General features: G+C 41.7%; 1 protein-coding gene across 1 annotated transcript in view; it reads left to right on the plus strand.

Moving 5' to 3' along the window:
• PAK1 (p21 (RAC1) activated kinase 1) overlaps nucleotides 1-15148 on the plus strand; it is a 41854-nt gene that overhangs the window by 4516 nt on the left and 22190 nt on the right. Inside the window, exons 2-5 of the mRNA XM_072401386.1 lie at nucleotides 573-789; nucleotides 5358-5446; nucleotides 9812-9959; nucleotides 14505-14539. Of these exons, the coding sequence (XP_072257487.1) occupies nucleotides 594-789; nucleotides 5358-5446; nucleotides 9812-9959; nucleotides 14505-14539 (468 nt within the window). The 5' untranslated portion in view covers nucleotides 573-593. The remainder of the gene's footprint in view (nucleotides 1-572; nucleotides 790-5357; nucleotides 5447-9811; nucleotides 9960-14504; nucleotides 14540-15148) is intronic.

Genomic DNA, 15148 nt, shown 5'->3' on the forward strand with positions numbered 1-15148 from the left:
GGGGAATAATCTTTCAGAATCTTTTTTTTCTAGATTTTCCTCCTTTAAAATTGGGTGCGTCTTATATTCCGGAGCGTCTTATAGGGCGAAAAATACGGTATATATTTCAATATAATGGTCCACAAAGGTTTCTCTACCTTTTCCCATCTACACCCATCTTGGACCTTACTTCCACCTGCTCTGCTTTTTCCTTTCTTTCACCCACCTTCTTGCCCATTTGATTCCTCCATGCTTTATAGTATTTTCTTCTTGCTCCAAGGTCGGGAAGAGAAATCGTGCCAGAATTTGGGTTTTCTGCATTTGCTGAGGTGTCCCAGAGAGCACTGGTTTGGTTCTTCTGAGGACCCGGCAATAAAGGATATGAACAAACTAAAATAAACAAGGTTAAAAAAACGTACACACCTATCATAAAATAACGTATTAATTTATCAGTAAGTAACGTAGGAAGTTTCCTTGCCTGATTATTGGGCAGAGTTTAGTTCCTCTTTCAGGACATTTTTATTGTGCGCTCTCATTATATGAAAATTCTCTTTTTCTGCTATGTATTCTCACTTCTCTTCACCCTCACACAGGAGAAGCCGGTACAGCTGAAGATGTCAGACGGTGGGATAGATTACACAGACCGGCCGCCGGCTCCACCTATGCGGATCACCAGCACTTTCATTGGATCCAATTCTAAGGACAGCGGCTCTGTAAACCATGGCTCAAAACCACTGCCACCGAACCCGGAGAAGGAGAAACCAAAGAAGAAACCCCTACTGTCCATGATCCCTGGAACTGGAGATAAAGGTAAAACTTTAATGTTTTTTCCGGAGCTGAAATACATTGATGTAAATATTTCACTTGCTATGGTTTTGCCGTTCTTTTAGGACTTTTGTGTCATTTACAAGCTCCTGCTATGTCATATGGCTGGGGGTTGACACCACTATTTAGAGTCCGTTTGGTTTCCTGTGCCACCTCTCCATCTGCTATTTAAACCATACGTATGCAGTATAGAGTTTGATACCCAGGATGTGCCGAATATCCCAGCATGCCCTGGGGTTGCTGAAACTAAATAAACTCCTGCGCACAATGATGCATGTAAGCAGCACATCTTTGAGAACATAGAGAGATGAGGATCAGGAGTTACATAGTCAGTTAGGTTGAAAAAAGACATAAATCCATCAAGTTCAACCACTAGGGAAATAAACATATCCCAGATATAAAACCCTATGAACATAGATGGTCCAGAGGAAGGCAAAAAAACCCTGCTACAATTTACTTCAACAGGGAAAATAATTCCTTCCTGATTCCATGAGACAATCGGATGTTCCCTGGATCAGCAGTCTCTGTTATCTTTACTTTAAATCCTTAATCCCCAGTTATATTCTGTGCTTCTAGAAATCATCTAGCTTTTTCTTAAAGCAATCTATGGAACTTGCTGAAACTACTTCCTGAGGGAGCCGATTCCACATTTTCACAGACCTTACAGTGAAGAATCCCTTCCTTATCCGGAGCTTAAACTTCTTTTCCTCCAGACGCAAAGAGCGCCCCCTTGTGCTTTGTAATGATCTTACAGTGAATAATGAGGAAGAGAGTTCTCTATATGGACCATTTATATATTTATACAGGGTGATCATATCCCCTCTTATACGTCTCTTCTCAAGGGAGAATAGATTTAGTCCAGCTAATCTCTCCTCATAGCTGTGCTCCTCCATTCCTTTTATTAGTTTAGTTTCCCTTCTCTGCACTCTCTCCCATTCCACAATGTCCTTTTTGTGAACTGGTGCCCAAAACTGGACTGCATATTCCAGATGTGGTCTGACCAATGCTTTGTACAAGGGCAGGATTATGTCCCCATCTCTGCAGTCTATTCCTCTTTTAGTACCCAGCTAGTCACATCACCAGCCTAAAGCTATCTGGAAAAAAAGTATATCAAGCAGTTTGACTCAGGGCAACTTTGTACTCCTAAAATATTTTATTTGGAGAACACAGGGCATTTCCTAAAGCCTTGTTTCCCAATGCTGTGTTACCTACCTGCAGTTCTGGCTCCAGCCTTGGAGACATGCACTTTCATCCATGAACCTAGGTGATCCAGCAAACCCAGAATAGATTTTCCAAAGTAATTTGTTATTTGTGTAAATTCCGAACCGGATCCTTTCAAGGTTTCACCCAGCTTCACTGATAAAAGTGTATCCTCTCCAGCATTGGAGAGCTTTAATAAATCGGGGCCATTGTAACAATATTGTTACTCTTTTGTCACAAAATCAGCCCTATTAATTTCTTCCTATCTTCTCATCCTAGCTATTTTTTTTTTTTTCGATTTCTATATTTAATAAGCCGATATTTTTTTTTTGCATTTTTACTGCACAAAATTAGGTAAGGTAAAACCCAACATTGATCAATGTAGCAAAAGTGAGTTTTTTGTTTGCAGTTGAAGCATGTGTTGATTTGGGAAGAATATCAATGTGTATATCTGTAAGGTTAGCAAATTTTAAAGAATAACCCAGGGATTTAATAACCCTTTAGCCGTCTGTTATTACAGAAAACACAGCTGATGATATGGTGATTAAAGCAGAATGAAACCTTACAATTAAAAAAAAAAAAAAAATGTGAGCAAGCAAGTTCTGTATTGCAGAAGGGTCAGGCGGTCTCTTTTCTGCAATAAAGCAAACCTATCTGCTAGTTTACAATTTGCATGGATCTGCACATGTTCAGCTCATCATACAACCCTGGGATAGGTAACTAGTGGGAATGATTGAAGTGCGGGAATTGCATCAATCAAGATGGCCCAAAATCCCAAACCCGGAAGATGAAGCTGAAGATGTTGACATTGGCAAAGGAGTGAGGAGAGGGGAGCTTCGTTAAAATCTTTGCAGGCAGGTAAGTTTATTTTATCTATCCTTTCCCTTCTGCAATAAAGTGCTGCCTGGTCCCAATCAAAGTTTACTTCCTCTTTTATTTATAACACCTCTACTTTGTGGCTAGAAAACATTTATTGCTGTAAAACTGAAACTTCATTTTTTTTTTTTTAACTACACTTCAATTTAAATAAAGGTCAGACTTCCTCTGTCTTTGCTTTATTGGTGTATCAAAATCTTTATTGCCCTATGAGAAGACCTTTCAGGGATTATTTAGGCTGCACACACACATTAGATTTTTTGCCGATCTTTCACAATCCTTTCCCACGACAAAACATGAATGATGCATGAGGAGCGCTGTATATACATTACTATTCTGCTCTATGGGGAGGGGGAGAACGAGTGAGCAGCACCCCGCTGTGCTCTCTCTCCTTCACTTGTATTACGATTGTTCATGGATCTGCCAGGACATCAGACGGCCGCTGTACTGACACCAGATTCTCATCCGATATCAGCCCTGAGCCGATAATTAGACGAGAATCATCTGACGTCTGTATGTAGCCTAAATGTCATGCTTTTGAGGTCATCCTTTCAAAAATGATAAATGTTTTTGTAACTTAGAAGTATTCTGCTTGAAATTTCATACACAAAATATTATTATTATTATTAAACAGGATTTATATAGTGCCAACATATTAAATAGCTCTATACATTAAATAGGGATATTAATCTTTAACAGGTATTTTATCAATTTATGTATGATAGAATAAAACCGTTATATTGATATTTTTGTACTTTTTGAACCAAAGAAAAACCCTCTTTTCCTACTTTGTGAATAGATCTCCCTACACATTCTTTTGATTGTTAAATATTTGGGATTGGTTCCTCAGCAACTCCCCGGGTGATCCTACAGGTTATCCAATTCAGTTTGAGGTCCTTGTGGTGCCGAGAGTTGTGTACGGATGAAAATATTCTTTTACAAAATTGTTTTCTGTCCCCTTTGGGCAGATTTTCCCCTCTTTTCTTTGTCTTGGCAGACCACATCCATATGTATAATCTCCATTCTGAACAAAAATAACCGCCCATAAGAAACTGTAGGTCAACATTTACAGAGTTGGTATTTGTGGGTGAGAATCTGTAGTTCCCATCCCATGAAGAAAAATGACATCTGGGCAATGAAAATCCAGACGATTGTAATGGATACACCAACGAGTTTTAAGAGGAGAACTCCGAGCTGACCTATTAACTAGACACCTGTTGAGCAGACTTTATGTAGCCATTATTTTTGTATTTATAGCATCCCAATATACACATGGTGTCACTGCAAGACGAGCCATCCTCTTCGGCAAGAGTGGCTGTTGTATCCAACTCTTGATATGTGCGTATCAGTGAGTGCCATCAAGCAGATCTCTTAATGTGCATGCAAACCTTTTGGGAAGCTTGGCAACTTTGTGGTCTCCCAGCACTTTTGGCCAGTATACAATCTACATTGAGTTTGTTTGTTCTCCCTGTGTTTCTTCCAGCCAATTTAGCTACCTCTAAGATCTCAAAAACATTCTAAAGATTTCCCCAGAAACTTTTTTTTTTTTGGGTCTGGGTGGGAAGGAGTTGTGGGTGGGTGGTATCCCCGTACTGTGACCCAACTTTTCAGTAACCACTAGAACAGTGTTCTCCCCAGCCTATTGTAGCTGGGCGCACCACCCTGCACTTTCCAGTGACCACCCGGCTATTTACTGGATGGTCAATGGAAAGTGCCGGTGGTGTGCCCGGCTAAAAGAGGCTAAAGGTAACACTGTTCTAGCAGTGTAATTGTCGTCTTCTCACAAATTGTCCTTAGAACATGACTATGGTGAAGGAATTGCATTGTGAGGTTCTCTGATAGATAATTGGTGATGTCACTATACAAAAAAAAGTATAAAAGTTAAACCAATGCAGCCAGCCCAGATAACCTGCCATATAGTAAATCAACATTTTTGGTTTATACTTTAAATGGTTAATGACCAATCTAATATAATTCGTGATAGGAAGCAACAGAGCAAATCCCCCTGTGTGTAGTTGGCTGTGCTTGAGCTCCCCTTGTTGGACAACAGGGGGGTTGGAATTAGAGAACCTCTTACTGCAGTGTCCATGAATCTGGAGGTTGCTTCGGGTTGGTTTTATAGGGGATTAGTGCAGTGGTTCCTATATGCCTATTGCACATGCAGACAACAAGAAACCTCTGACATGGCCAGGTACGTCATAGTAATGAAATCTGCAGGATGATGGAGGACATCTCTTACGGTCAGAAGGCTTTTCAAAGGTGAAGAGAGGACACGTTCATATTCCTCAACCATAAATCAGTGTTATTGATCCAGCTGGGCTGTGTTGCTGAGCTGTATAAATCCTAAAGCATTCAACAGAAAAGATACAAATTATTTGACATGTAAAAAGGCTCCATTATATGCATTTCATCTATCAAAATTATACAATACGTAATTTTCAATACAGGATAATTGATTTTTCCCCACTGTTTTCCAGCCAGTAGAAAGAAGCCGGAGATCTCCAACCCCTGGAACTTTGAACACCCTATTCATGTTGGATACAATCCTGTCACTGGGGAATTCACTGTAAGTCGAGATAATGTTTTTATTGCGTTCTTTCCTTGTTCTACTTGGTTTTCCTTTAATATTTTCAAACTGTTGACCTCCAGTTTGATTTCCTGAAGGACCATCAAAGCGTTTGATTGGCGAACTTCCTTGTTCTTTTCTTGTTCTTTCCTCGTTCTTTCCCCGTTCTTTCCCCGTTCTTTCCTCGTTCCTTTCCCCGTTCTTTGCTCGTTCCTTCCCCTGTTTCTTTCCTCCTTCCTTCCCCTGTTTCTTTCCTCCTTCCTTCCCCTGTTTCCGTCCTCGTTCCTTCCCCTGTTTCCGTCCTCGTTCTTTCTTTCATTAAATAGGTGTTACTCCTGTTTCACGGTCTGTATTTGTAAGAGAGGACCCTGCCCTGAAGAGCTTACAATCTAGGAGGTGGGGGAAATATCACACAATAGGAGGGAGATATTGAATGGTGGGAAGTAGTGAGGGTTTAGGAGACAAAAGAAGACGGGTAGGTGAGGGTGAAGCGTTGGGTTTTGAGGGGTCTTTTAAATGAGCAGAAAGTAGAAGCAAGCCAAATACGACAAGGAAGACCATTCCAGAGAGTCGGGGAAGCTTTAGAAAAGTTTTTGAGCTGTGCGTGTGATGAGGTTATGAGTGAGGAAGTCATTAGTAGGTCATTGGAGGAGCGGAGAGAGCAGCTAGGGGACTAATTTTCAATCAGGTTAGAAAGGAAAGGGGGTTAAGAACTGTGGAGGGATTTGAAGGCAAAGCACAGGAGCTTGGATTTGATTTTAAAATGGAAGCCAATAAAGAGAATACAAATGAAATGGAAGCCGGTGTCCGTCTGGATTTTAAGTTCAAATCCTTAGTGGAAAGTTTCAATGCTGTGTGATCCCGCACTGCTTTGAAACATTGCACTGTCTATCGGGCAACACAATAACATTCTTTATTTAAAAATAAAGTAAAAAAAAAAATAAAAAAAAATATGCAGAATAAAGTTTCACCAAAGGTAACAAAACCATGAAACAAGTACAGTCAGAGTCCAAAGAAGCTGATCATCATAACAGAGAACGGAATAAAGGGTCAGAATAGAATAGAGGGTCCAGGTGGAGTCTATAGTGTAAAAAGGACAATATAGTTTTAACTTTACCAATACAAGCCCGCTATAACCAATGAGGTGTATTCCATTAGGTTGTGTGATTCAAATGTATTGGGAAAACATTGGGATCCAAGTGTTACATAAATGCTGACATATTCATATATGCCGCATTATATGGCTCCTTTGCATGTCACTGTAGGTCCAAATTATACAAAAATAAATGGAAATCTGCTTCCCTTGGTTCTCTACAGAAGTGAAAGTTGTAATTGTAAAAATTTGGCAGATTACCATAATTGCAAGTTTTACATTTAAATAACGCAGGATGATAGAATTCAGCTTGTTCTTCCTAAAGTTTGTATGCTGTTGTTCCCCAGCACATAGGAAGACATGTTCAGATTAAGTTTTTGAATATCCACTCTTTCCAAATCTTCTATATGTCAGTCCTGGCTATCACTTACCACTTTCCCTTTACTAAACCCGAGTGATTTCAGATACATGATCGCTGAATTGGCTATGAATAAATGCTGAACACATGATTTGCCTCGGCAATTTAAACTATCTAAAAAATCTAATTCTTATGTCCTTTGGTGTGCAAACTAGGATTGGAGGTTAAAGTTACCCATTGCATGCTGAGGATGCCAGACATTTTCACTTATAAAATAAATACCCCAAAAAGCAGTGGTTTTCCTTTAAGGTCTAATAGAAAAATAAAACCAGGACATTTTTGGATCCATTTCAGCTGCCATTCAGTAGATCTCAGTGTTGTCATTGTCTTGTGAACTGCGCCTCTCTCTCTGCCAGGCAGAAGCGGCCTCCTTTGTGCTGTAAACAAAGCTAACATATGTCGCATTTCTCTCCTCCCTCCTAATAACTCCCGACACCTTTCCGGCCTCCGCTTCCACTTCATTTAACACTGCGGCTCTTGTTCACGGGGTCCTGCGCTTGATATACAGCCGCTTTGCTGCAAGTCCTGAAAGTCAGCCAGGCAAAACTTATTGGCTTTACTACAGTCAATGTCAAGCAGATTGGAGTTACCATGAAATACTGACACGTACCTGCATCGGCTTTTGTCCTCCTCCCCCCAACAGGATTTATATAGCGCCAACATATTATGCAGCGCTGTACATTAAATAGGGGTTGCAGATGACAGACAGATACAGACAGTGACACAGGAGGAGGAGAGGACCCTGCCCCGAAGAGCTTACAATCTAGGAGGTGGGGGAAGTATCACACAATAGGAGGGAGATATGGAATGGTGGGAAGTAGGGAGGGTTTAGGAGGGTTTAGGAGACAGCAGAAGATGGGTAGGTGAGGTTGAAGCGTTGGGTTTTGAGGGCTCTTTTAAATGAGCAGAAAGTAGGAGCAAGCCGAAAAGGACGAGGTGACCATTCCAGAGAGTTGGGGCAGCTCTAGAAAAGTCTTGTATCCGTGCGTGTAATGAGGTTATGAGTGAGGAAGTCATTAGTAGGTCATTGGAGGAGCAAAGAGAGCGGCTAGGGGAGTATTTTTCTATCAGTTCAGAAATGTAAGTGGGACAATAACTGTGGAGGGATTTGAAGGCAAAGCACAGGAGCTTGAATTTCATTTTAAGGTGAAATGGAAGCCAATGGAGAGAACTACAAAGAGATGCAGCAGGGGAGGAACGGAGGGAAGGATGGATGAGTCTGGCTGCAGCATTCATAATAGATTGTAGAGGAGAGAGTCGGGTTAGTGGAATACCAGCGAAAAGGATGTTACAGTAGTCCAGACGAGAAATGATAAGAGCGTGTACAAGGAGTTTGGTGGTCTCAGGGGACAGGTAGGGCGGATTTTGGAGATGTTGCGTAGGTGAAAGTGACAGGACCTGGAAATATTCTGAATATGGGGGGTAAATGAGAGGGCCGAGTCAAAGGTGACACCAAGACAACGTGCCTGAGGGGAGGGCCGAATACCAGTGTTGTTAACAGTTAGATATATGTCAGGGGGGGATTTGGAATTTGAGGGGGGGATGATGATGAGTTCTGTTTTATCCAGGTTGAGTTTCAGGAATCGGTCAGACATCCATAATGAGATGGCTGACAGGAAGCATGAGACCTTATCCAGGACTGAGGGAGACAGGTCAGGGGGGGACAGATAGATTTGAGTGTCATCAGCACACAGATGGTACTGTATGCCAAAGGAGGATATAAGACTACCGAGAGAGGAGGTGTACAGAGAAATGAGAACCAGATCTGTACATTTCAGTCCCCCGATCACTATGATATAAGCAGCCTTTTTGACCTATCAGAATGTACACTTGTGTTTAGAATTATAGCAGTGTGTATAAAAAAAGTGAGAAAAGCTGAAAATCCTTATAATGGTTATTTCCATACACACAAATGCAGTGGGAACCCTGCACATTCTACTCCAAATCAAAACATGAAGAAAAACGTATGAAATGTATGTTTTTCCTGTACAAAAAATGAAGAAAATGGAATCAGAATAATAGTAGCGTTTGCATTCTTCTTTATAAACTCAATCATTCCCTGCTTTCTTTTTTAATCACTGAATTGATATATATTCTATAACCACTAATTCTGAGAACTGCTGCACATCTATGTTGTATGGAGTCTACCAACTTCTGTCACCTGTGAACAGGTATTCCAGGCCATGATGATTGGACTCCTTCCAACAATTGGATTTCTTGGTTTTGCCTCACACAGCAAAATTGATGTCACCCCATAAGTTTTCAATTGGATTGGGATTCCAGGATTGGGTTGGCAACTCCATTATGTTAATCAGTCTGGAACCAAAACGTTACCCCTTTATGTGTGTGTATGGGGTCGTCGTCCTGTTGATATCCACATTTCCTCTTTGGCATAAGGCCACATAACCTCAAAGTATTTCAAACTGATTCATATGGATTTTGAGCTTCACCTTTTTATTAAACACTTCTGTTATTCCAAACATAACTGTATATCAGTCATTATCCCAGCAGGAAATGCAGCTTGAAGTGGGTGAGATGCAGGCCAGGTGGTCAATAGCACGGGTCAGTGAACCCTAAATGATCTCAATGGTGCCTTAAACTGATCTTTGGAAGCTAAAAGCAAAATTCTTTTCCCCAGCAACACAAAAACCATGGCTGCCGGTGCTCAGATCTGCTTGATGGCACCCAGCTTCTTTCCACTGCTTAATGCTTCATCTCAGTGTCATGGAGGGCTGTCTGCAGGCATGAGATGTGACAATACTTCCAGTTTTTATTGTTTATATACAACATCTATAAATATATTTGGCCTTGTGTTTTTTTTTGGCATTCCTTAATTGTAATTATGTTTGTGCAGGGTATGCCAGAGCAATGGGCGAAATTACTGCAGACCTCCAACATTTCCAAACAAGAACAGAAGAAGAACCCACAGGCCGTGTTAGATGCTCTAGAATTTTATAATTTCAAGAAAGTTACCAACAGCCAGAAGTATATGAGCTTTACAGGTAAGAAAGAATAGCAAGTTAAAGTGCACCTGTCATTCTGCAGAAAATTGTAGGCTATAAGGTGGTCGGCAAGTTCAGATCAGACATTCAGTTTGGTTCTAATATAACATTCACCTGGTTTAAGGGTGCTGAAGTTAGCGCCTTGTGTACACCGCATGCAAATGCTGCCAGCCAAGAAAATATTTAAGAGCTCCAGGATTTTTTTATTGCCAACCAATCCTATGTCAAATAAACTTTGCTTTGGCTTAGGCTAAAACTGACTATTTGCATTTATTTAGCAAAAGTTGCTGAAACATGGGCCTGGCCAGGGGCTTAATGACCTGCTTTGTCTTTTTGTTGTAAACTTTTTTTGTTAACATTGTAAGAATTTGGTAGGTAACATTCCTAGATGCTGACTTAATTAGAGCGGTGCATTGATCCCACAGGTCAAAGCAACAGAGCTTGGTATACATACTTGTCATATTTACCCAATCATAACCAAGTCTTTTTACATGTGAATGATAAAAAAAAAAAAAAAAAAAAAAGAAATCTTGCTTTGTAAGCTAAGGGTTGCTCAATGAATGGCTTACACAGGCCCAAAGACTCTTCCCATTTCACAAGCTCCATACTTGGAAGTACCGGCTCTTAGGAGAGTCGCAGAAAAGCCAAGGAAAAGCAAACCATTCTGATCCAATTGGACTATGCATGCAACATCAGCTGCTAACCAGTGCTGTATTCTCTCCCCTTGGGTGGGAAAAAATTGTAGGTGGGTGGGCAGCCCCTGTATTGTGACCCAACTTTTCAGTAACCACCAAAAAACAGCTGGGGTTACTGAAAAGTGCCGGACGGGTGCGCCTGGCTAAAAGGGACCAGACAGCGCTTCTCCAACTATTTCCTTGACCTTGTAATTGACTTCCGAACATTGCAAGTGGACTCTAAACACCTGGTAGAAGTCGGTATTTTCCTTGGATGCAAAAGGACAGAATCTAAACCTATCCTCACCTGTCCCTGTGCATTTTGCATCATTTCGCCCTATCGCCAGTGGTAGGAATGGATTTAAAATGAACTGGAATGGGTGTGCACATATCAGGGGGACCCCGGTTGATGATCTTCCAAGACAAGACAGCGAGGACCTCTCCACTTCTTAATGCTATGTTCTAGACCCGGAACAGGTGCACTTAAGGAAGCTTTTTATAGTAGCGTTTAATGGAGGAGATTTACAAGTTGCAAGTACTTTTTAATGGCTCATTATTCTCATCCCAGCAATCCCTGCAGAGTGAATCTCTCCCAGCCACTTGTAGTATTCTCATGTTGTGGGAGTGATCTGATCTCTTTCTCCCTCTTAGCAAAGCCTCAACCTCTGCTGTCAGCAGTTTCCTCACTTAGCCAGACATTTCTGATAAGCTGCCTGTGTTGTGAGCTCTGGGATTTTTACAAAGCAAGCAATAGATTCTAATTGTTTCCGATATGAGTCACCGGCATCCTGCCGGCCCCGTCTCTCCGGATCCCTCCCCGCGCTGCTCTCTGGCCATCCTCAGACATGGACGCATTGTTTGGGTTGGCGAGCTCTCCTGCAGCTGACTGCGCTACTGTGTTTGCTCAGCGGGGTGTCAGTGTGAGGCTCCGGCATTTACTGACGGCATCTTCAGTCACACAAAAAGGAAAAAGCGTCTGCTCTGTAGCAAGGCCAAATAAATCATGCAAATCCCCACCGTGGTAAAAATGTCTAGGGTCGCCGGATTTAATTTTTCTTAACTTTGCAAAGAACGTGGCAGATTCTGATTAGTTGCTAGGGGTGATGTCTGTACTTGTTTGCACGCACCTTATAAATTGTCTTTTGCAAAATAGACTGAATGCATTTCTTTGTTGTAAATATGCAAATCTGCAGGCATCTCCTTTATATTGGGTATCAGCTGGAAATAAAAGGGGCGTAGAGCTGATATGTGCCCAAAAACTTGTCCTACTCACACCTATGTGTTATGATGATGTTTGCTACCTTAATGTGTCTTAATACTTGGCTCTATATGCAGTGCTGTTCATGTTGCATGGCATCCCAACAAATTCTACAATGGAGGATAAAGCCTAGCAATGCACCACAGTGCACACCATGCAAAAGAAATGTCCTGCCTTTACACAGTGCAACTGAGACTAATGCAGGGGCTACTTTTTCTGACCTTGTACAAAAGCTTGGTGCATGGCTGTTATGCTTTAGCAGCTCTTGAACTATAAGGAGAGGTATTAATATTCAGCCAGGGTTCTTCCAGAGAGATCCTTGAGCAAAGAGCAGTTTGCACCTCTCAGGTCAGTTTAAGTGACACCAATGATCTTTTTGGCTATCTGTAAGGGTGACATTCTTCCCAATGGCCGGCAATGTAAGAGGAATTCTTCCCACTGACCACCACACTAATATAATGTGAGCTGTGGAAATAGTAATTATAGCAGGGGTTTCTCTGAAGTCCTGAAAGTTATTTCAAGGGTTGAGTGACACTAATAATTAGTATTGGGGATGTAGTAGGTTGTTAGACTTAAGCTGATTTTATTTCAAATTATCCTTTATTTGTTTCTATTAACCAATCATTGTGGCATTTTTCCAGAGCCTTTCCAGAGACTAGAGAATTCTAGTAAAAATGCACCTTGTAGTAAAATGAAAACCTTCAAGGGAAGCAGTTGTATGGAAGAACTGATATCCCACTCTATATGGACCTGTATAGGTTTGTTTCCTATTTTGTACAACACTACAGAAGATGATGGCGCTCTTTTGGTAAAAATAAAACAAGGCTTGCACTTATGGTCAATTCATAGAACATTGGGCATGGTGTAAAGCTTTCAATGGCCTTTGGAGTTCTTTCTGCTTCAACACGTCTTGAGGCATTAATTTAGCATTCTGTGTGCTGGACTCTAAAGCTAGCACATCATTATTATTATTACACAGTATTTATATAGCGCCATCATATTATGCAGCGCTGTACAAAGTCCATGGTTGGGTCACTAACTCTCCTCCAAACGGGCTCACAATCTAATGTCCCTATCTCAGTCATATGTCATTATTGTAGTCTAAGGTCAATTTTTTGGGGGGAAGCCAATTAACCTAACTGCAAGTTTTTGGGATGTGGGAGGAAAACGGAGTACCCGGAGGAAACCCACGCAGACATGGGGAGAACCTGCAAACTCCATGCAGATCGTGTCCTGGCCGAGATTCAAACCTGGAACCACTGAGTGCTAACCACTGAGCCACCGTGCTGCCCATAATCTTTTAGCACATCTAAATAAGCAGTATTTATTATTATTGAATATGTGTTGCTGGGGTAAGACCATGGCATTTCTTTATAAAAAGACCCCTAGGGAGCCCCCAAAGTTCCCAGGGGATAAATCAGAGGGAACCTTTTAGCACCCACATAGTAAAGGTACAGGTTGGATAGGGGGTGCTAACCCTTCCTTATTCCATTCACAATTAAGAGTTTTTGGTACAGATATAATTTAATGTATTCTCATATTTTACTTCTCACCGGTGATCAGAGGATGACTCATTGCTGTTTATTATTGAATTCCCGGTGTCTGGAAGGGAAAGAGGCTTTCCAGGTCCATGAGTTGTAATGTAAGAATTATTACAATGTAACAGACAGTAAATCAGTAAGGGTAGAATATGGCTGCTTTTAGAAGTGTGTAGGGGCAGAAACAGATGCTCAATAATTAATGCTGGAAAACATAATTTCCAGTAAAGGAACAAATGCTGTGCGGAATGCTCATTATTGTTCTATGGAAGGGGGTGGATGAGCATGAGACGTCTTGCTGCGTTTTCCCCATTGGTCCTTGATGTCACTTCCTAGTTATGTGACACCGCAGATCACTAAATGATGCCGGGGGTCAGCTGAACAGATGCCAGATTATCACCCAATGTGATTGCAAACACAATTTATTGGGTGTATCAGGCTTCATTGTAGGTCTTCAGCTGGTGGGAAGAATTCCTCTTACATTGCTGGATGTCGCCATGACAGATAGCCAAAAAAATCATTGGTGTCACTTAGTCTGACCTGAGAGGTACAAATTACTCATGAAACCCCCAGCAGCTTTTGGAGGAACCCAATTAGGTTCCATGAAACCCTGCTCCAGAGACCAGGGGGCTTTAAAGACCAATCCCACCTGCCCTGCGCCATAGTTTCTAAACTACACTTTACTGCTCCCGAGTCTCTCTTCAGTAGTCATTACATTTCCTATCATTTCCAGTTATGTGTATCTTATTCGGTATACTCCCCGGAAAAATCTTTAAGCTGGGTGTGAAGAAGCTGTAGGTGGGTGGCAGGCTCTGTATTGTGACCAACTTTTCAGTAACCACTGAAAGCAGCCGGCTGGTTACAGAAATGTGCCGGGCGTTGCGCCCAGCTAGAAGGAGCCGGGGAGAACATTGTTATTCATATCCCCCTACTTGCAGGTGAAGGGCCCGTGTATACTGTGATTGTTGGCTTTGGATTATTTTGGTCTGCTGAAGGGCTGATGGCTCCCTGATTGTCATTTTTATACCAATACTTTGTCTTCTGATATTCACCAATATTTCTTGTTTTCTTACAGAAACCCCTCCTGTCTACAATGCATCTGCAAGCCCAGTAAGTGTGATTGATCAGCTTTGTACTTCAGGGATTGTTTTTTACATTTCTTTAATTTATTGCCGGCAGTAATCTTTGATGGTTAATGTGAACCTATATTGTATGATTGACTTCAGGTTGCCAATCTAACATCCTGTTAGTAAGCAAAAAATTAATCCTAAAATATCTTTACACTGACGCTTCTGTTCTGACCAGCTGATGGCTGACTCCTCTACTTCTTTGTAAACAATATTGCAAACATTGCTGAGGAATGGAGGGGAGATGTTTAGGAGAAGAGTGCAAAGATATGATGGCATGTACAGAAGGAGCACTGGGGGTATACAGTGGCCAACATGTGCAAGATGGTAGTGTGGAGGGTAGGACGGTGGGCAGTGTATATAATAGTGTGGAGGGTATGCGGGAGGGTAGTGTTAATGATATGGCAGTGGGCAGTAAGTGCAGGAGAGGAGTGTGAATGACAGCAGGCTTAATATATGGGAGAGCAGTGTGGGGGGCATGGTGGTGGGCAGTATGCATAGGAGAGGAGTGTGGAGGGCATGGCAGTGGGCAGTATGCATAGAAGAGGAGCAAGAAGGGCATGGCGGTGGGCAGTATGCATAGAAGAGGAGC

This window comes from Pyxicephalus adspersus, chromosome 1 (genome assembly GCF_032062135.1).
Source record: "Pyxicephalus adspersus chromosome 1, UCB_Pads_2.0, whole genome shotgun sequence".
Classification (NCBI taxonomy): domain Eukaryota; kingdom Metazoa; phylum Chordata; class Amphibia; order Anura; family Pyxicephalidae; genus Pyxicephalus; species Pyxicephalus adspersus.